Source organism: Pelophylax lessonae, assembly GCF_965119305.1.
Source record: "Pelophylax lessonae genome assembly, chromosome: 12".
NCBI lineage: Eukaryota > Metazoa > Chordata > Amphibia > Anura > Ranidae > Pelophylax > Pelophylax lessonae.
In genome coordinates, this window is record NC_138779.1 from 32707310 (window position 1) to 32728155 (window position 20846).

The 20846-nt window shown below is 41.7% G+C and overlaps 1 protein-coding gene across 1 annotated transcript in view; it reads right to left on the minus strand.

Annotated features, from left to right (window-relative positions):
• Nucleotides 1-14936: 14936 nt before the first annotated feature.
• The window catches only part of CIROZ (ciliated left-right organizer protein containing ZP-N domains), a 33994-nt gene continuing 28084 nt past the window's right edge, over nucleotides 14937-20846 (minus strand). Inside the window, exons 9-11 of the mRNA XM_082273183.1 lie at nucleotides 20100-20296; nucleotides 17931-18057; nucleotides 14937-16117 (exon numbers count right to left, since the gene is read on the minus strand). Coding sequence (XP_082129309.1) covers nucleotides 14943-16117; nucleotides 17931-18057; nucleotides 20100-20296 — 1499 coding nt within the window. The 3' untranslated portion in view covers nucleotides 14937-14942. The remainder of the gene's footprint in view (nucleotides 16118-17930; nucleotides 18058-20099; nucleotides 20297-20846) is intronic.

Here is a 20846-nt window from a genome sequence, read left to right on the forward strand (position 1 = left end):
AATCTATACCATTGAAAAAGTGTGAAAGGTGCGCTGATTATATGATATGTAAGCTGCAACCAAGGTCCAAATAATGGTAATAAAAAGATCAAAAAATTTTGGTGCGCTAAAGAGATATTTCAGTGAAGTGAAAACACTAAAATTGCATCAAAAAACGCATTAAAGAAAAGTGACTGATGTACAAAAACATATGAGCAAATATACAAGGAGTTTGAACAAGGTCAAACGTAAAATGTGACATCCAAGTGAAGTGAACAAAATCCAAAATAATCGCACGTGGATAAAATCAAAGGTGTTTCAAATGACAGCCGGAAGACAGATCTGATTGTTTAGTATCCCACCACCTGTGCAAATGTACTTCTTACCAGCTGGAATGGTATAAAAGGGCGTGAAGACAGCCGCATCTAGAGTGGAATCCTCATGTGAGAGAGGGAGATAGATGAAAATCTTCCCACACCTCCAAAAACATGTAGGGTGGTTAAGTCTCTTACCAGAAGACCTAGACAGTTGAGCCTGTGTAGCAGGGGTGGGAAACCTTTTTTCTGCCAAGGGCCATTTGGGTATTTATAAAATCATTCGGGGGCCGTACAAAATTATCAACTTAAAAATGTTATATTTGGTGTAACATTTAATTAACTCCCCCCTAATGTGATGGCTGCAACTGCTTCTCTTTGGTGAGGTGTGTGATGTTAGCTGGTATTGATGATGTTGCTTCTCGCAACTGGTTTTCCAGGTTTGCATCTGTTAGTCTGGAGCACAGTCAACTCTTTGTGGTGGTAAGTTTTGAAAAGAACTGCTGGTGGGTACAGCTGGCTGGCACTGCTGGTGGGTATAGCTGGCTGGCACTGCTGGTGGGTACAGCAGACTGGCACTGCTGGTGGGTACAGCAGGCTGGTACTGCTGGTGGATACTGCTGACTCTGGCTGGTACTGCTGGCTCTAGCTGGAACTGCTGGCTCTGGCTGGTTTTGCTGTGTTTGCTGCTGGTGGGAAATGCTGGCTAGCAGCGGCACCGCGCTGGAGGAAGAGGCAATGTTTTCTGTATTGGTCACAGGCAGAGTGCATTTGATATCACTCCGGCTGTGACTCACTCAGACTGTCAGAACAGAGCTGAAACTATACAGGATGCATCGGCTCCATTCTGACAGATCAGCTGAGAGACACAGACTCAGCTGCACGGGAGGCCGGACCAAATGACTTCAAGGGCCGCATACGGCCCCCCGGCAGTAGGTTCCCCACCCCTGCTGTGTAGGATCGCTACTGGAAAAATTCCTCCTTCCTCTGATGTGGGTTCCCTCAATGATGACCAGGCTGGAGACTTCTTGGGGCCTAATGCTATTCTTGTTCTCAGTATATTAGCATATAATAAAGAGAAGCAACTAATAGTGCATTATCCCCAGTACTTTTATTAAATAAAATAAGGAGCACTTACAAGATCACCATCAAATGCTGTCAAATATTCGTAGTGGTCCACGGTAGTCTGCAGTGCTATCCGCGGTGATGCTTGTGACGGCGTGGCGCCTCCTCTCTGACGCATTTCCTCCCTAATTGGGCATCCACTGAGATAGCCTTTTTTTTGGGCATCCACTGAGATAGGCTATCTCAGGGGATGCCCAATTAGGGAGGAAACGCGTCAGTGAGGAGGCGCCACGCTGTCACAAGCATCACCGCGGATAGCACTGCAGACTACTGCGGACCACTACGAATATTTGACAGCATTTGATGGTGATCTTGTAAGTGCTACTTAAACAATATTTTTCACATTCTGCTATATAACATTCTCAAAATAAAAAATATAAAAATCCAAATTTTTTAACATTGTAGGCCAATTTGTTTTCGACTACATATCTTTGGTAAAAAAAATAGCAATAAGCGTATTTTGATTGGTTTGCGCAAAAATTATCGCGTCTATTATCTATGGGAAAGATTTATGTAATATTTATTATTTTTTTCTTTAATAGTAATGGCGGCGATCTGCGATTTTTTGAGGGACTGCGACATTGCAGCGGACAGATCGGACCCCTGACTGACATTTTTGACACTTTTGGGGGGACCAGTGACATTACTACAGTAATCAGTGCTAAAAATATGCACTGTTACTGTAATAATGACACTGACAGGGAAGGGTTAACCCAGGGGCGATCAAAGGGTTAAATGTGTACCTAGAGGAGTGATTCTAACTGTATGGGGGTTGGGCTTGTGAAATGGCTGTGTTTACAACAGCTGACCGTTCTTCTCTCTCAGTGGCAGCGATCGCGGGTGGCAAGCGGAAATCGGAGTCCCCGCTGGCGAGTGGGGGCGGCAGTGCGCCGGCAGCAGCGGCGCTCGCCCCCTAGCTGCAGGCGCGCGACCGATGTATACCTACGGCAGTTCGCGCAGGAGGGCCAGCCTGCCGCAGTAATTCTGCGGCGGGCAGTCCGAAAGCGGTTAAACAAGGATCATGTACAGGCGATCAACACCCTTCTTATCAACAGATAACATAACTGGTTGTTAGGACACCGGTGGCTGAAAGGTTAAAATGGTGCACAATAAAAAACTGTGGCTTTGCGTAACTAAAAGGTAGGCTTGATCCACTTGCTGGCTTGTATACATTTTTGGGCAATTTTTAGGCATTTTGCCAAGGCATCCCTGAAGAAACCTCAAGGTACACCAGGGTGCACCAGGGTGAAAAAGGCTGATCTATACCAATCTTTCTTCACTAAGGTTCTATGCAACCATGAGCTTCTTCCAGAGGTTGCAAGAAGTTCCTTGAGCTTTGCTCAATGGTTAATTGATCTCCCAACTACACCAAACACAAGGGAGTCATTTTCCATTGACCCCCTTTGTTAGAAGTTACATCTAAACTAACTATTAAAAATCAAGAGAAACGAAAATTTTCACTATCTGCATTTCTTTGCCATTAATATTATTCATTTTTAGGATTATTAACAAACATAATGATGCCATATACATATAGGTGGGTGTTAAAAAAAAGTGATCAGCTCTGGGGTTTAAAATGCTTTAGTTAAGTTCATCACGCTTTAGTATAAAACTTTCTACAACTTCCTGACCAAGCTAATATACTGTGAACGGTGGTAGGTATAATCACTTTGAACAGGGGTTTTCTAAGAGCTGTAAATTATATCAAGTTAAAAAGGTTAAGAAAGGTCTTTCTAGACCAATAAAAAATTGAAAAGCAGCGCTATTAAAATAAAGTCCAAAGGTAATTAGGTAAGGTCCAGCCGATTGGTCTCCTAGAAGTGCCACCACCACCAGAGAGAGAGTGACCCCCCAATCACACTGCCGCTTACCGTCCCACCAGTTAAAGAAGGCTCATAGGATCCACCAAACAGCTCCTCCGGAATTCCTCAGCAATCCCAAGATCGAGCTATATACAGTGTGATTCCATACAGATGATTCAGGGCAAACCGATCACTCATCTCTACGTCCTCCCAACTTGGAAGTTCCGGGTGAGAAGTGAGTTGGGAGGACGTAGAGATGAGTTATCGGTTTGCCCTGAATCATCTGTATGGAATCACACTAAATATAGCTTGATCTTGGGATTGCTGAGGAATTCCGGAGGAGCTGTTTGGTGGATCCTACGAGCCTTCTTTAACTGGTGGGACGGTAAGCGGCAGTGTGATTGGGGGGTCACTCTCTCTCTGGTGGTGGTGGCACTTCTAGGAGACCAATAGGCTGGACCTTACCTAATTACCTTTGGACTTTATTTTAATAGCGCTGCTTTTAAATTTTTTACTGTTTTTTTATGTTTTATCCTACATATGTGCAGCAGCTGTTATTTATTCAATTATTACTTTGATAGACCCAAGCGCAGCTTATTGTTATACATTTTCTAGACCATTATTATATAAAATTATAGACGGGGACGTGTTTTTGTTAAATAAAGGTGATAAAGTAGAAAAAGCATGATACTTGTTGAAAGTCAATAGGTGCAGAAATCACTATGTATAATCAGTTAGCAGTTTGAAGGTAGAGCATGGCCTGGCAGGAGCCCAGGCTGAGGTTGTCTGTCTCATACCACCATAGGACTGGATGTGGATGTGCGGGGATCTTTCCCCTCTTTCTAGCAGTTTGAAGGTAGGGCATGGCCTGGCAGGAGCCCAGGCTGAGGTTGTCTGTCTCATACCACCATAGGACTGGATGTGGACGTGCGGGGATCTTTCCCCTCTTTCTAGCAGTTTGAAGATAGGGCATGGCCTGGCAGGAGCCCAGGCTGAGGTTGCCTGTCTCATACCACCATAGGACTGGATGTGGATGTGCTGGGATCTTTCCCCTCTTTCTAGCAGTTTGAAGATAGGGCATGGCCTGGCAGGAGCCCAGGCTGAGGTTGTCTGTCTCATACCACCATAGGACTGGATGTGGATGTGCGGGGATCTTTCCCCTCTTTCTAGCAGTTTGAAGATAGGGCATGGCCTGGCAGGAGCCCAGGCTGAGGTTGTCTGTCTCATACCACCATAGGACTGGATGTGGATGTGCGGGGATCTTTCCCCTCTTTCTAGCAGTTTGAAGGTAGGGCATGGCCTGGCAGGAGCCCAGGCTGAGGTTGTCTGTCTCATACCACCATAGGACTGGATGTGGACGTGCGGGGATCTTTCCCCTTTTTCTAGCAGTTTGAAGGTATTAGATGAAAGTGCAATAAAAAGTTGCCATAAAAGTGAACAAATAACTGCAAAAAAACAACACAGCTCGGAAGATGTAGGTAGAAGGCAATGGGTCCAAAATTGGTTTAATTCCTCAGTGTAAAGGTAAGTTCACACTATGAACCCAATGGGGTTGATTAACTAAAGGCAAATAGGCTGCTTTTCAAAGTGAAGTTGTACTTTCCAAGAAAATTTCCCCCGAAGTTCAGTGAATGTGGCAAAGTTTCACATTGCAAAGAATACCTTATCACGTGCAAGGATAAATGAAAAAAACAGCCTTTTTGCTCGCACATAATTGAGTGATCAGGGTTTCACCTCATTCACTAAGCTCTGGGACTAATTCCTTTTAACCACTTCTGAACTGGAAGATTTTCCCCCTTAATGACCAGGCCATATTTTGTGATTCGGCACTGCGTTATTTTTAACGGACAATTGCGCGGTCGTGAGATGCTGTACCTAAATAAAATTGATGTCCTTTTTCCCCCACAAATAGAGCTTTCGTTTGGTGGTATTTTTTCACCTGTGCGATTTTAATTTTTTGCGCTATAAACAAAAAAGAGCGACAATTGTGAAAAAAAAAACAATATTTTTCAAATTATGATATAAAACATTCTCAAAAAAAAAAATTAAAAATCAAAATTTTTTAACATTTTAGGCCAATTTGTTTTCTGCTACATATTTTTGGTAAAAAAAAAAAAAAAAAAAATCGCAATAAGCGTATTTTGAAAATGCACTGTTACTGTAATAATGACACTGGCAGGGAAGGGGTTAACATTGTGGGTTATCAATGGGTTGAATGTGAGCCTACGGGAGTGATTCTAACTGTGGGGGGCGTGGCTTGTGTAAAATGATCATAGAGACGTGTGTTCCTTTATAGAAGGATCACAGGAGCTCTGTGATCATTCCAGGGAGAAGAACGGTCAGCTGTGTTTACAACAGCTGACCATCCTTCTCTCTCAGCGAGGAACGATCGCGGGTGTCAGGCGGCAATCGGAGCCACCTGACCCGTGCATTGGCTTCCCCGCTGCCGAGTAGGGGTGGGAGCGCGCTCTTATTATTGCTCTCCTTGCCCTGCCTGTCAGTTTAGGTGGACGGCCACGTCTTGGTAGGTTTGCAGTTGTGCCATACTCTTTACATTTTCGGATGATGGATTGAACAGTGCTCTGTGAGATGTTCAAAGCTTGGGATATTTTTTTAAACCTAACCCTGCTTTAAACGTCTTCACAACTTTATCCCTGATCTGACTCGTGTGTTCCTTGGCCTTCATAAAAGCTGTTTGTTCACTAAGGTTCTCTAACAAATCTCTGAGGGCTCCACAGAACAGTTGTATTTGCACTGAGATTAGATTACACACAAGTGGACTCTATTTACTAATTAGGTGACTTCTGAAGGCAATTGATTCCACTTGATTTTAGGTAGGGGTATCAGAGTAAAGAGGGCTGAATACAAATGCACACCTCACTTTTCAGATATTTATTTGTAAAAAAATTGGAAAACCATTTATCATTTTCCTTCCACTTCACAATTATGTGCCACTTTGTGTTGGTCTAGCACATAAAATCCCAATAAAATACATTTACATTTTTTGGTTGTAACATGACAAAATGTGGAACATTTCAAGGGGTATGAATACTTTTTCAAAGCACTGTATATCTGTACCTGGCTATTGAAACATGATGGCACCCAAAAAATTGTAATTCCAGTGTTTGGCACATGCTGGAGACCAACCCCAGATTGCCCCACCACCTATGGCCTTTTTTAAAATGTTATATACTTACTGTTTTCCATGGGTCATGGGTTCTCTTCTTCCAGTTGGGTAGGTACGAAATGAGGTGGCTTAGCTCTATGTGTCCTTTTCCTGTAAGCCAAGGGAGGCTTGATAATGTAAACCAATGGGACAGGTCATTGACACTTTGGGCCCACAGGCTGAATGACCCTGGACATTATTTTATTGAATAATGACCAATGCTATATATATCTATATATATATATATAGATATATATATCTATATATATATCTATATATATATATATATATATATATATATAGATATATATATATATATATATATATATATATATATATATATATATATATATATAGTCTGCATGGGACAGCACTGTAGGAAAGGTGATTCTTACAGTGAAAGATGTTTTGTTTTTCTTAAATTCAACTAGTGGAAGGCAATTCATTATTACATTTTTACCTTAAGTTGGAATTGGGCTTTAAACCAACCAATATCTTGTTAGGGTTCTAGCTTTATATCTATGTTCTTGAGTTTCAAGCCCTACATACCCTTCGCTACCGTAAAACACAACCCATAAAGGGATTCACTTCAACCTCCAAGGTGGGTAACAGCAAAAGGAGGAACTATTGCAAGGGAAGTTTAACCACTAGTGCACCTTGTTGCTATATGAGGTCAGTTAAAGGCTCACCAGATGCATCTAATAGCTGAAAAAAAATAACTTTTGTATGGAGTTTTTCTTTAGTTAAAATGGGACAATTTACCATTTGCCGACCGCTCGCTGAGCTGGTACTGCAGCAAAGTGGCTCGTTATCGTCCAGCGATGTAGACCTACATCGCTGGACAACGCCCCCTGCCGGCGGCGCGCGTGCGCCGCAGGAGGCTCGCTCCCGCTGTATTCAGACACAGCAGGAGTTGGGCCAGGGGAGGAGAGGCGATGATCACTGCCGCTCTTCCCCAATCGTCTGGGATCGAGTGTGGAAATCCGCCCACTTGTGTAAACAAAGCGGGCGGATCTCCTCAGTGACAGACAGGGACAGATTACAGGATTCAGCATAGCTGAACCTGCCATCTGTGTCTGTGTCACACAATCCCCTCCCCCCACACACGTCAGTAAGTATGAGGCATACATTTAACCCCTTGATCACCAATAAAGTTAACCCCTTCCCTGCCAGTGTCATTATTACAGTAACAGTGCATATTTTTAGCACTGATTACTGTAGTAATGTCACTGGTACCCCCAAAAGTGTCAAAAATGTCAGGGGTCTGATCTGTCCGCCACAATGTCGCACTCCCGCAAAAAAAATCGCAGATCGCCGCCATTACTAGTAAAAAAAATAAACAATAAAAATGACAAATCTTTCCCGTAGTTAGTAAACGAGATAACTTTTGTACAAACCAATCAAAATAATGATTTTTTTTACCAAAAATATGTAGCAGAAAAAAAATTGGCCTAAAATGTTAAAAAAATGTGATTTTAAAAAATTTTTTTGGGAATGTTATATATCAGAATGTAAAAAGTATTGTTTTTTTTTTTTTACAAAATTGTTGCTCTTTTTTTCAAAAATTAAAAATCGCACAGGTGATCAAATACCACCAAAAGAAAGCTCCATTTGTGGGAAAAAATCAACATAAATTTAATTTGGGTACAGCGTCGCACGACCGCACAATTTTCCGTTAAAATAACGCAGGGCACGAATCGCAAAATATAGCCTGGTCAGGAAGGGGGTAAAATCTTCCGGTCTTAAAGCCGTTAAAAATACGCTCATTGAGGATTTTTATGTCAAAGACATGTAGCTAAATACATTTTGGCCTAAATATATGACAAAAATGTAATATATTGGATATTTTTTACCTGTCAAAGTAGAAAATGTCAATTTTTTTGCAAAATTTTCGCTCTATTTTTATAAATATTGCGAAAAATGAAAAGCGCAGAGGTAATCAAATACCACCAAAAGAAAGCTCTGTTTGTGGGAAAAAAAGGACGCAAATTTTGTTTGGGTACGGCGTTGCATGACTGCCATTGTCATTTAAAGTCGCGCAGTGCCAAGTTGCAAAAAGTGGCTTGGACGTAAAGCAGGAAAATCCTCCGGTGGTAAAGTGGTTAAGATAAAATAAGACCTTAGTGACATTCTTTAAATACATCTCATGTCAGTGATACATTAGAGCAGTTTCATGACTCATAGCTACGATCCTGCCTAGAAAATGGAAGTGAATTTATTTACAAAACATGTTTTATTCAGGATAGCGTTCTAGGCACACAATTATTTTCTTCCAAATGCCACAAAGTAATTAATCCTTAACAAACTGCAGATGTTACTGATACAAAGGGATGCTGAGGCAAATGAAGATCAAAAATGACATTTATAACATTTACGCCTTTATTAAATAACAGGTTTTAGAGAGCAATGGTGTGCAATGAGTCATAACAACCAATTAATCTCCAGCAGTTTACGTTAGTCTGACCAATGAGCATTTCTGTTTGGGCGCCAAGGTTTGGTTGTCTTAGGCTTTCAGTGTTACTGTTCGTATGTCAGGGAAAAAAAGTGACATTTAGAGTCAGACATTCTGAAATAGTAGCTTACAGCACAACTCTTGGAAATGAAAGAATTAGGCTCCAAGATCATGGCAGAAGGTGACTGTAGCCATGAAATTAAGAGACGCTTGCTTCTTGAAATGAAAGCAATGGGAAACCTAGAAAACATTATAAAAAGCAGAGCCATCACCCAACCGACAAAGTGCCGTTAAGTCAAAGCTATGGTATTCCCAGTAGTAACCTATGGCAGTGAAAGTTGGGCCATAAGGAAGGCTGAACGCCAAAGAATTGATGCTTTTGAACTATGGTGTTGGAGAAGACTCTTCAAAGTCCATTGGAAGGCAAGAAGATCAAACCAGTCAATCCTGAAGGAAATCAACCCTATAAAATTCATTGGAAGGACAAATCCTGAAGCCGAAACTCAAATACTTTGGCCACCTAATGCTAAGGGAAAACTCATTGAAAAAGACCCTGATACTAAGAAACATGGAAGGATAAACAGAAGAGGATCACAAAAACAAGTTGGATAGATAGTATCATCGAAACAATGAACAGTAAGTTAAGCAAGCTCCAGGAGGCAGCGGAGGACAGAAAATCCTGGCGCGCTATAGTTCATGAGGTCACGAAGAGTCTGACACTACTAAACGACTAAACAACAACAATTCTTTGTAGTGGGGCTGCTCATTTAGGTTTTGGGGACATCTACCTACTCAATCCTCCACTCCTTCATGCTGCTAGACTGGGGCCTGCTGTGACATTTCCCCAAGCTCTAGCAGTCTAAATTCCTGATGTCATCAAGACCAATGCAAGGGTGCATATTCCTGCATTGGACATGATAATGCTAAAGGACAGTCCACTTCCAGAGGGTAAGGGAGTGCCATCTGCCATGGGGAGTGGAGGATCAGGTAAGGTAATGTGCTTTTACTCTCCCCTAGACTAAACAAGCAGGTAAAGTGGTTGTAAAGTCTCGTCCTGAGGGCCTGGAGAGTAGCAGTGAGGAACTGAATCTGGAGGTCCAGAGGAACTGACTGAGAGGGGAGACCCTGGAGGATCTGGCTCTGCAGTACAGTGAGTACAGAATCTTGTGTCAAGGCGCCTGACCTGAGGGGGGCCACCCCTGCTCCTAGGATAATCAGTGGATGGGTGTTGGTTGAAAAGGGATGCTAGTGAGAGTGTCCTGAAAATAAGTTGTCATCCATTAAGTTACATAGTTACATAGTAGTTGAGGTTGAATAAAGACAATAGTCCATCCAGTTCAACCTGTGTAGGTGTGTATGACCATAATCATCTCTCATACCCCTGAATGTTCTGATCCTTGAGATGTACATCCAAGAGTCTTTTGAAAGTAGCCATACTTCCCACAGAAACTACCTCTTGTGGTAGAGAATTCCACAATCTTGTAGCCCTAACAGTAAAGAACCCCCTGCGTTGCCTGAGGTTAAAACGCTTCTCCTCTAATCGCATTGTATGCCCTCGAGTCCTCATGCAATCTTTTCGACTGAATAGCTTTTTTTCTATGCTGAGATCACCATTGAGGTTTTTATAAATTGCTATCATGTCCCCTCTCAGGTGTCTCTTCTCCAGGGAGAATAAATCAAGCGATTGCAGACGCTCTTCATAATTAAGGTCCTCCAATCCCCTAATTAGTTTAGTTGCCCTTCTCTAGACTCTCTCCAGCTCCAACACATCCCTCCTGAGGACTGGCGAGTGGCGACCAGAACTGGACAGAATACTGCAGATGCGGTCGGACCAGAGTTTTATAAAGTGGTAGGATTATAGTATTATCTCTGGAATACATTCCTTTCTTTATGCATGCTAAGATTCTGCCGTCTTTGGCAGCTGCCGCTTGACATTACATACTATTGCTTAGTCTATCCTCTATCAAGAATCCCAGATCTTTCTACATTTTTGATTCCCTCAAAGGTTCCCCCCCTAAAGTGTATTGTGCTTTTATGTTTTTAGTCCCCAAGTGCAAAACCTTACACTTCTCCACATTGAACCTCATTTTCCATGTCGTTGCCCACTCCGTTATTTTGTTCAGGTCATTCTGTAGGATATCTGCTTCATGTTGTGCAGTTATTGCCCTGCCCAATTTTGTGTCATCTGCAAAAACTGATATAGAACTACTGATCCCGTCCTCAAAGCTGTTTATGAATAAATTGAACAAGGTTGGTCCCAGGATTGAGCCTTGGGGGACCCCACTTACCACCCCAGACCAGTCTGAGTATGCGCTATTTATTACCACCCTTTGGACACGCCCTTTTATCCAAGAGCAAACCTTGCTGTTGATGCCTGCAGTGCAGACCTTATTTTATAAATTATGCGCTTGAGGGGAACTGTATAAAATGCCTAAGCGAAATCCAGGTACACCACATCCACTGGTCTCCCCCTATCTAGCTCACAGCTCACCTCCTCGTAGAATGTTAAGAGATTGATTTGACAAGAACGCCAATTTGTAAACCCGTGCTGATTACTGCTCATGATGTTGTTGTCTTTAGCAAACTCTACGATATAGTCCCTTATCATCCCTTCCAGAAGTTTACATACTATCGATGTCAGCCTGACAGGCCTATAATTTCCCGGGACATGCCTCTGCCCTTTTTTGAATATCGGTATAACGTTTGCTTTCCTCCAATCCCCTGGTACATTTCCTGTCATAATACTGTCAGCAAAGATCAGGAACAGTGGTCTAGATATAGTTTTACTAAGTTATTTGAGTACTCTTGGATGTACGCCATGAAGGCCTGGATATTTATTTGTGTTAATTTTATCCAGCCTTTCCCTGATTTTACCCTCTTTTAGCCATAGTGGTAAGTCCTGTGTATTACTACTATTCATACAGTCATGGTCAGTGTACCCCTCCATTTCCTGTGTAAAGGTTTAGGAGTGTGTCTCTGGGAATGTTGACCATTCTTCCAAAAGTGCATTTGTGAGGTCAGGCACTGATGTTGGAGAAAAGGCCTGGCTCGCATTCTACGCTCTAATTCATCCCAAAGGTGTTCTATCGGGTTGAGGTCAGGACTGTCAAATTCCTCCACCCCAAACTCGCTCATCCATGTCTTTATGAACCTTGCATTGTGCACTGGTGCGCAGTCATGTTGGAACAGGAAGGGGCCATCCACAAACTGTTCCCACAACGTTGGGAGCTTGAAATTGTCCAAAATGTCTTGGTATGCCGATGCCTTAAGAGTTCCCCTTCACTGGAAATAAGGGGTCAAGCCCAACCCCTGAAAAACAACTCCACACCATAATCCCTCCTCCATCAAATGATTTTGGCTAGTGCACAAAGCAAGGTCCATAAAGACATGGATGAGCAAGTTTGGGGTGGAGGAACTTGACTGGCCTGCTCAGAGTCCTGACCTTAACCCGCTAGAACACCTTTGGGATGAATTAGAGCAGAGACTGTGATTCAATCAAACTGAGCCAATTAACTAGCAGACTTTCCGTCATCAAGCTTCGGAAGTACAATACAACTATTATAAGTGTTAACACAGAACCCACAGTAGATAACAGGTGAGTAAACCAGCATAATTATCCATGTGTGGAAGACAGGTGGTTGAGCTGATGATATTAGTATCTAATATGAGTCTGACTGTGTGAAGCAGCCTCTTATTGGCAATAGGCAGCTAGGCCTTAACATGGATCCTTGATGGATTATATTGTTGACAAATATTACTGTCCCATTTGAAGTAATCCAAACCATATTCTCAGTGTCTATTCCGCTACAATATATATCTTAGTCTTATCAATATTTCCTGTTTATATTTTTATTAACATTTTTACACAATGTAATATAGACAAGTCACAATCTGTGTTATTAAAGCAAAACCAAACTCTCACAATCAACAAAAACTATTTTTAATACTTATACTGCTAGCTTTGGTAAACAGATAAGAAGGTATATTATATTTACTTGTTTTAAACATTTTTTACTCTTTCATCTGGAGGAGAGCTTTTCTCATCTAAACACACCCTCCTGCCTGCGTGCCTAAGCTAAAGACAGATGAATTATAGGAAGTAAATGCTACATAAATCATCTACCCTTTACTCAAGGTGGCCATGGTTACAAATGCTAGAGGGGTGTTTTGCAATGTGATTTTTTCCAAAAAAATAAAGCATAGCGACATGGATGGATGGGTGAGTTTGCTTTGAAAATTAAAGGTGAATGAAATAGTGTTTTCAGCTTGTGATGCTCAGATACATCTAAGTTACACTTTAAAATACAGGTGACTGATTTAGTTTACATAGAAAGATAATTACAGAAGACATATATGTCCAAATAAAAGACTGTAATTGTGGGAAACAGGAATAATTTAAATTTGCACCAGCATACAATTCAAAATGATCACGAATACATTGCATAGTTTATTAAAAAAGAGATTGTTTGATGTAAGGCCCGCGGGTTGCTTGGTCTCTTTTTGGACTATAACGGAACATGTTTCTCAATACAAGTCTCTCCATAGTTGACCACCCTGTTGCAGTTCCTGATACCCATTGGTGGACTTCCATGGCATTCTGTCTTAACTCCTTCCGCTTAAACATGCCATTATTGATAACTACTTGTTTGCTGTTTATGTTGATAAAGCTATTGTGCACTATTTTGGATTACATTATAACGTTTCACTGTAATCCTGAAAATGTAATAAAAAGATAGTTTACCTCCCTGGCGTTATGATTCTTTCGGATTTTAGGTGCTGAAAGCGGTACCATTATTTTGCATGTAATTTTTAAGAATGAGCAGCCCAAACCAACTATTTACATATGATTATTTTTTACTGTGCGTTCTTCTTTATAACATCTCGGGTATGATAAAGTTTGAAACACAAAATCATAAATTATAATATAATAAAAAACTATAAAAAAGTTAAAGTATGTATGTATATATATATATATATATATATATATATATATATATATATATATATATACACATACATAAAAAGTACAGTAAAACTGCAGGAAAGGGCACTGGGGGGCAAACTAATGTGATTTTTTTTATTTTGTACTGTATCAGTGTGTTTTACATTTGAATTTGCCGCCGGTTCCACCCCCTGCGAACGTCACGTCGCAGGAGACGGAAGCCGGGGCACGGAGGGGATCGGGAGGAAGATCCGCCGCTAGACACCGCCGGGACACATCGCTGGATCCCGGTGACAAGGTAAGTAACCCCGCTTTCAGGATCCATCGATGCTTCTGGCGGTACCCTGAGTGTGGCTCGGGGTTACAGCTTTTGGCTCTGAAATTTAACCCCGAGCCACACTCGGGAATACTGCTAAGAAGGTTAAAGCACTTCAATATAGCAGAGACCCATAAGGATCTAAGAACAGGTTTGTGGTACAAGGGTCAACATCTAAAAAAGTTTTCAGAATATATTGAATTGAACCAGTGTTTTCTGCATTTTCCTGGTTTAATATCAGGTTGTATGTTCAAAAAGTAACATAATGGGGTTAATTGGCTATAGGCAAATAGACTGTTCACTTTGCAGGTGCAGTTACACTCTCCAAGGAAATTATTTCTAGACCTTAATGAACAAGGTGAAGCTCTGCTGACTTCTACCATCCAATCATTTGCAATCAAAAATGCTGTTTTTTTTTTTTATTTCCTTGCATGTGATTGTGGTTTCTTTTCAAAGTGAAGTTTCGCCATATTCACTAAGCTCCGAGGATAATTACCTTGCAAAATTCAACTGCACTTGCAACGTGAACAGTCTATTTGCCTTTAGTAAATCAACCCTAATCTCTCTTAATTAATCTCTGGGCAGTTCTCGGGTAAGGTAATTGAACCATGTGCCCAAAAAAAATTTTTTTTTTGTGTGTGTGTGTGTGTGTATGAGCTTATGCTGAAATGTGTCTTTTCTAAACACACTCATTTAAGAAGGTGTGATTTAGGACCAGAATAGGAGGGTCGTTGAGTCATTTAGCCAAAATGCCAGTGGATAATTGCCTGCAATCATCACAGCTGTGGTTAAAGTAGCAGGAACACCAAGGAACCCTTGAAAATAAGCTTACTTATTAAAATTTTACTATCCTGATTCTGCTAACAAAAGCTGCTCATCAGAAACAATCACTTCTTTTTCACTGGTCGTCTTGTTTAATATCTCCTCAGTGTGATGACTAGATGCTGACCAAACAACAGAATACTGAGGATTCTTGGACAGTGAAGACAGATTATCTGACAGAGATTGGTGGTGTCCAGTATTGGCCTCTGATAACAACTGGGCATCCTTGGGTTGCCTATTTTGACCTTTACCGGTTGGGATGGGCATCAGATGTTCTGCTTTTTCATGATCAGCAACATGATTTTTCTTTGACGTTACTATAATCTCCTCTTCTCCTTTCTTAATTTTATAACCTCTGGGGGAAAGCCATAGGAGTCCATCTTTTTCTCTCTCATCTAGTTCGGTTTGTGTGTTATGAGGAAGCATCTCCCAGGAGTCTGCATCACTCATCGGTCTTTGAGATAAACTAGACCTTTTAATATCAGTAATATTTTTGGAAAACACCTTATGTTGGTTAAAAGTTGTATTAGAATTACTATGATTGGCTGTAAGTGTATTAGGCCTAACGTCAACGTTCTCTAGTCCCTCATGTCCAGCAACTGGTGAAGAATCCTTGTGTTTTATCTCTGATGGGAGATGGGTTGCTTTCACTGGATTGGTATTGCTGATTGAAATAGTCATATTTGTTCCTGCAGTTTGAGCTGATAAAGAGGACCCTGTAGATATTTCAGGAGATCTTGGCAATCCCAGCAAGCGTTTGTTTTTAATATTCAAGAGAAGAGTATCAGGGTAGTGTTCTTGGGTTCCACTTCCTAAGTCAGAAGACTCCAATGTTGCGTTCTCATAAAGCTGGGACTCAGAATAATCTCCTGATCCACTGGTGTCAAAATCAGTGTCCGCCACAAAATGTTTGGGACTAATTTCTGTTGTTTTCACAGAAACTCCATTGAGTAAATGTATCTCACTATTACCGTTGATAGTCTGAGACTCCGGAGAAGTATCTGATGTTACAGGATTTGGTCTGTCTTGCGTTTCTTGAGTGTAGATTGAAAACAAAGTTGGGTTTGTAGGTAAAGGAAATTTAGCTGCTGGGTTTGGTGTTGTTGCCACTGAGAGACTTTGTTGATCCACCCATGTCTTATTCACAGTTATATTTCCTGCATGGTCCACCCCTTTGTTGGCTGTTCTTGGTGGCAGGCCTGAAAATAGATGTATAATTTGTAGTCCTATTAGATACCATTCCTGGAGTTTTACTGCATGATACATACATGAATTTAAAATAATAAAAAGTGTATAGAATGCCCTATATTTATGCTAGAGTTATTTCGTTTATTCCAAGGATTTCCATAGTCTAATTTCTATGACCATAAACCACGCATTCCTATCCTCATTGATGGATTGTCTTCCATACTCCTGAATACCTGCTGATTTTGCTACTGACCTGGCTACGTCTGACACTCCTCTTCAGAGTCCCCCTGCCTGTTATGTCTCCTATTGATTATTTTACCAACCCTTGCCTGTCTCTGACCTGGATTCTGATCGTGATTCTGTACCTACCTGCCTGGCTGTTACTGAACTTGGCTTGTGACCTGACTCCTTGCTTCTGCTCATCCCACCTCCACATCTCCAACTTCAAGCTCGCTTAACCAACTTCTTGGCACCTGTGCCCTTCAGCTGTACAAGCAGTCCCTGTCTCCACCACCAGGGGTGCTTGGATGGGAATTGTGCAAGGGGCCACCCTTGTCATCTCGGGCTCCACAGTCAGGTACATGACACTGGGGTTGATTTACTAGAACTGGAGAGTGCAAAAGCTGGTGCAGCTGTGCATGGTAGCCAATCAGCTTCTAACTTCAGCTTGTTGAATTAAGCTTTAACAAAAAAAAAAAAACTTGAAGCTGATTTCTTTCCAGGGCTGCACCAGATTTGGTACTCTCCAGTTCTAGTAAATTAGCCCCAGTGTCATGTACTTGACTGTGGAGGCCAAGATGACAAGGGTGGCCTCTTGCACAATTCCCATCCAAGCACCCCTGGTGGTGGAGACAGGGACTGCTTGGGCAGCTGAAGGGCACAGGTGCCAAGCGAACTTGAAGTTGGAGATGTGGAGGTGGGATGAGCAGAAGCGAGGAGTCAGGTCACAAGCCAAGTCCATTTTAGTAAATCAACCCAACTGTTACTTTTTGCTTTCTTACTACAAGTATTCATAACTTTAAAACTCATCGCCTTAACTTATATTTCGAAAACACAAATGTGTACATGTAAAACAATGGTGGTTTAAAGGGAATCTGTCACAGATAATGCAAGATATAGGTTTGTTAGGGCCTGTGTCGATGGACTTTGGCCTTGTGTCGATTGGACCAATTTAACATCAGTGGGAGACTCTTTTGAGTTAATTTAGAATTCGTTGACAGGTGCATCTGACCAGTGGACCTCCTTCTGACCTGCATTAGGCAGGATTTACATTCCAATTGACTTGTATGGGAATGCAAATTCTGCTTGAAACTAGCAAAAGGCTGTCAACACAGACTACAATTTAGAAATGCTGTCTTTTAAATACCTATCCCAGAATCATCAGAAGGAAGTTGCCATTTCCCAACTCATGGACTGCATTCAAGTTCTAGGGCAATGACTTGACTGAAGAAAAATAAAGCCAAAATTTGTATGTATTTTTTTCTTTTTTCTACTTACCTTTTGAGAAATCTTCAGGCCATTTATGTGGTTGGGAACGTTCCTCAATGATTCAGAGAGTGACATGTAAAAAAAGTCAGCACCACACCCCATATATTTGTATGTGAACGCAGGGTACAATTATGACAACCTCTCAAAGGTCGCTAACACCCTACACTCACAGGATGTGCCCCATCTATATGTGCAGGGGACAGCACTTGAGAGGAGAAGAGTGATGCAGCTGGAGCTGCTCTTTTCCATTTTATACCTCCAGGGGGATCATCTAACAAAATTAGCCAGGAGTTGGGCTTTAGGCACTGAAATTCATACATATATTGCAGTTTTTACCTGAGCACTCATAATAATTTTCCAGCGTCCAGTTCATGGGATATGCTATTTCAGCAAACTGCAGGACCAGCTCAATGCTGTAGTATGCCTGGACTCTCTGGATTGTTTCTCCTGTAGCGCTGCAGTCCTTTAAAAAAACAAAAACAGATGATCAGTTTGACCTCATTGACTTTATTGGAACTTTCAGAAGTCAAATCTGATGGTATATATAAGCCAAGATAGTTTTCTTTTCATGTGATTTGGCTAACAGGAGGTGTATAGGGTGTTCACAAAAGCAATGCCAAGTGCATATAACTGAAAATTATTTGAAGGTAGTAAGCCTATTTTTCCAGACTGGAATGCTTTGTTAAAGAAGATGTAAACCCAATTACTGAAATCTCATAGTCTTTAAAATATAAATTAAATTTCAAAAGTAGTTTTACATTTTTTTTTTCAACTTTACAGCTTGCATCAACATAATTTATATTGATTTTGCCAGTAAGGTTCTTGTGCAGGTATTTCCTGTTATAGGGTCACAGTGGTCTCTCTTGCATTGTCACCCTTCACATCTGCTCCCAGTGGAGACTACAAGGGGCTAGACATAACCAAGGGATGTTTGGTTATTATCACCATCAAGAAACTTGTCCAAATAGGTAGCTTACTGTCCTTAACACTTGGGGTGGGGGTCTGGATTGTGGCCAGTGGGGGGTAAAAAATCTCAGAATCAGTGGAAGGAGGAGGCATAGTACCCCATCATTGGTGTCAGTGGGAGGAATAGTGCCCCATCATTGGTATCAGTAGGAGGAATACTGTCCCGTCATTGGAGTCAATGAGATGAATAGTGGCCCATCATTGATATCAGTGGGAGGAATGGTGCCCTATCATAGGTATCAGTGGGAGGAAAAGTGCCCCATCATTGGTATCAGTGGGAGGAATACTGTCGCGTCATTGGTGTCAATGAGAGGAATAGTGTCCCATCATTGGTATCAGTAGGAGGAATACTGTCCTGTCATTGGTGTCAATGAGAGGAATAGTGGCCCATCATTGGTATCAGTGGGAGGAATGGTGCCTCATCATTGGTATCAGTGAGAGGAATAGTGTCCCATCATTGGTATCAGTGGGAGGAATGGTGCCCTATCATTGGTATCAGTGAGAGGAATAGTGTCCCATCATTGGCATCAGTGGGAGGAATAGTGTCCCATCATTGGTATCAGTGGGAGGAATAGTGTCCCATCATTGGTATCAGTAGGAGGAATGGTGCCCTATCATTGGTATCAGTGAGAGGAATAGTGTCCCATCATTGGTATCAGTGAGAGGAATAGTGTCCCATCATTGGTATCAGTGGGAGGAATGGTGCCCTATCATTGGTATCAGTGAGAGGAATAGTGTCCCATCATTGGCATCAGTGGGAGGAATAGTGTCCCATCATTGGCATCAGTGGGAGGAATAGTGTCCCATCATTGGTATCAGTAGGAGGAATAGTGTCCCATCATTGGTATCAGTGGGAGGAATGGTGCCCTATCATTGGTATCAATAGGAGGAATAGTGTCCCATCATTGGTATCAGTGGGAGGAATGGTGCCCTATCATTGGTATCAGTGGGAGGAACAAATCTCTATCATTGGTATCAGTGACAGGAATATTGCCCCATCATTGGTGTCAGTGAGAGCAATAGTTCCCCATCATTGACATAGTTCCCCATCATTGATATCCTTCAGAAGAATAGTGTCCCATCATTGGTATCAGTGGGAGAAATAGTGCCCCATTATTGGTATCAGTTGGAACAAATGATGCCTCATTGTTGGTGTCAGTGTCAATAATTATGTCCCACGTTTGGTGTCAGTGGGAGGAATAAAACCTTGTATCAGTGGAAGGAATAGTATGCCAAGGTCCAGGCTAGCAAAGAGCCATATATGGTCTGCAGGCCACAATTTAGAGACCACTGGCTTGGTCTCAGCCTCCTTTCAAATATTAAATGTCTGAAAAGAGGCACCTGGTAAGAAACAGCACTGAAATGTAACAAAGGATGAAACTTAGGTAAAGACAGAATTTTTAAAGTAAAGAAATAAAATATCAATTGTTTATGATATGCAATACTTTGCAAACTAAATGTCATCCAGTTAATATATACATCTACTTTACGTAAGCCATTATTGCTAGGAATTAGCATTTGAGTTCTACAGAAGCTTACCTGTTGTCTTAGTACTTCATTTGCAGGGATATTAACCATCACAAACTGCTTGTTCTCGGTCACAGTGATGCTGATGGCCTGTCCTGCTACAATATTTTTCAGCGTCAGGGTTTCAGTAGTGTATGAGCCCCTCTTCACCAGTCCCACACGCTGCTTTGGAATGTATACCACAACCTCTTCTCCAGGATGTTGGGACACTAGAGAGACAATGTTATGGTAATGCAACATCTCACAACAGTATAATCTTTACCCATTTCCGTTCCGAAAATAAACCCACCATCCCATTTAGAAGTACCTATCTTCTGACTTAGCATATTCATTGAGCATGTTAATTACTTTGTAACATGTGGTCAATATTTTTCTATTCTACCTCTTACTAGGAGTTGATTGACCAATAAGGCTCTGCCTAGAGCATACTACTACCGTGTTTCCCCGAAAATAAGACAGTGTCTTATATTAATTTTTGCTCCCAAAGATGCGCTGGGTCTTATTTTCAGGGGATGTCTTATTTTGCCCCCTCTGTGTCATTTTGATTGCCCCCTCTGATCCTCCTGTGTCATTTTATTGTAAGTGATCCCCCACCCCTATGCCAGTCATCCCCCCCCACACCTTAATCAGACATTTCCTACCTCAGTCACCAGTGCTCAGTGCCCGACTGTGTGTCCACGCACTGTGCCCCGCGAGACTCACTGTCAGGGCGGAGCGAGCAGCAGGCGGCACCACATGCTCTCTGATTGTCCTGTCTGC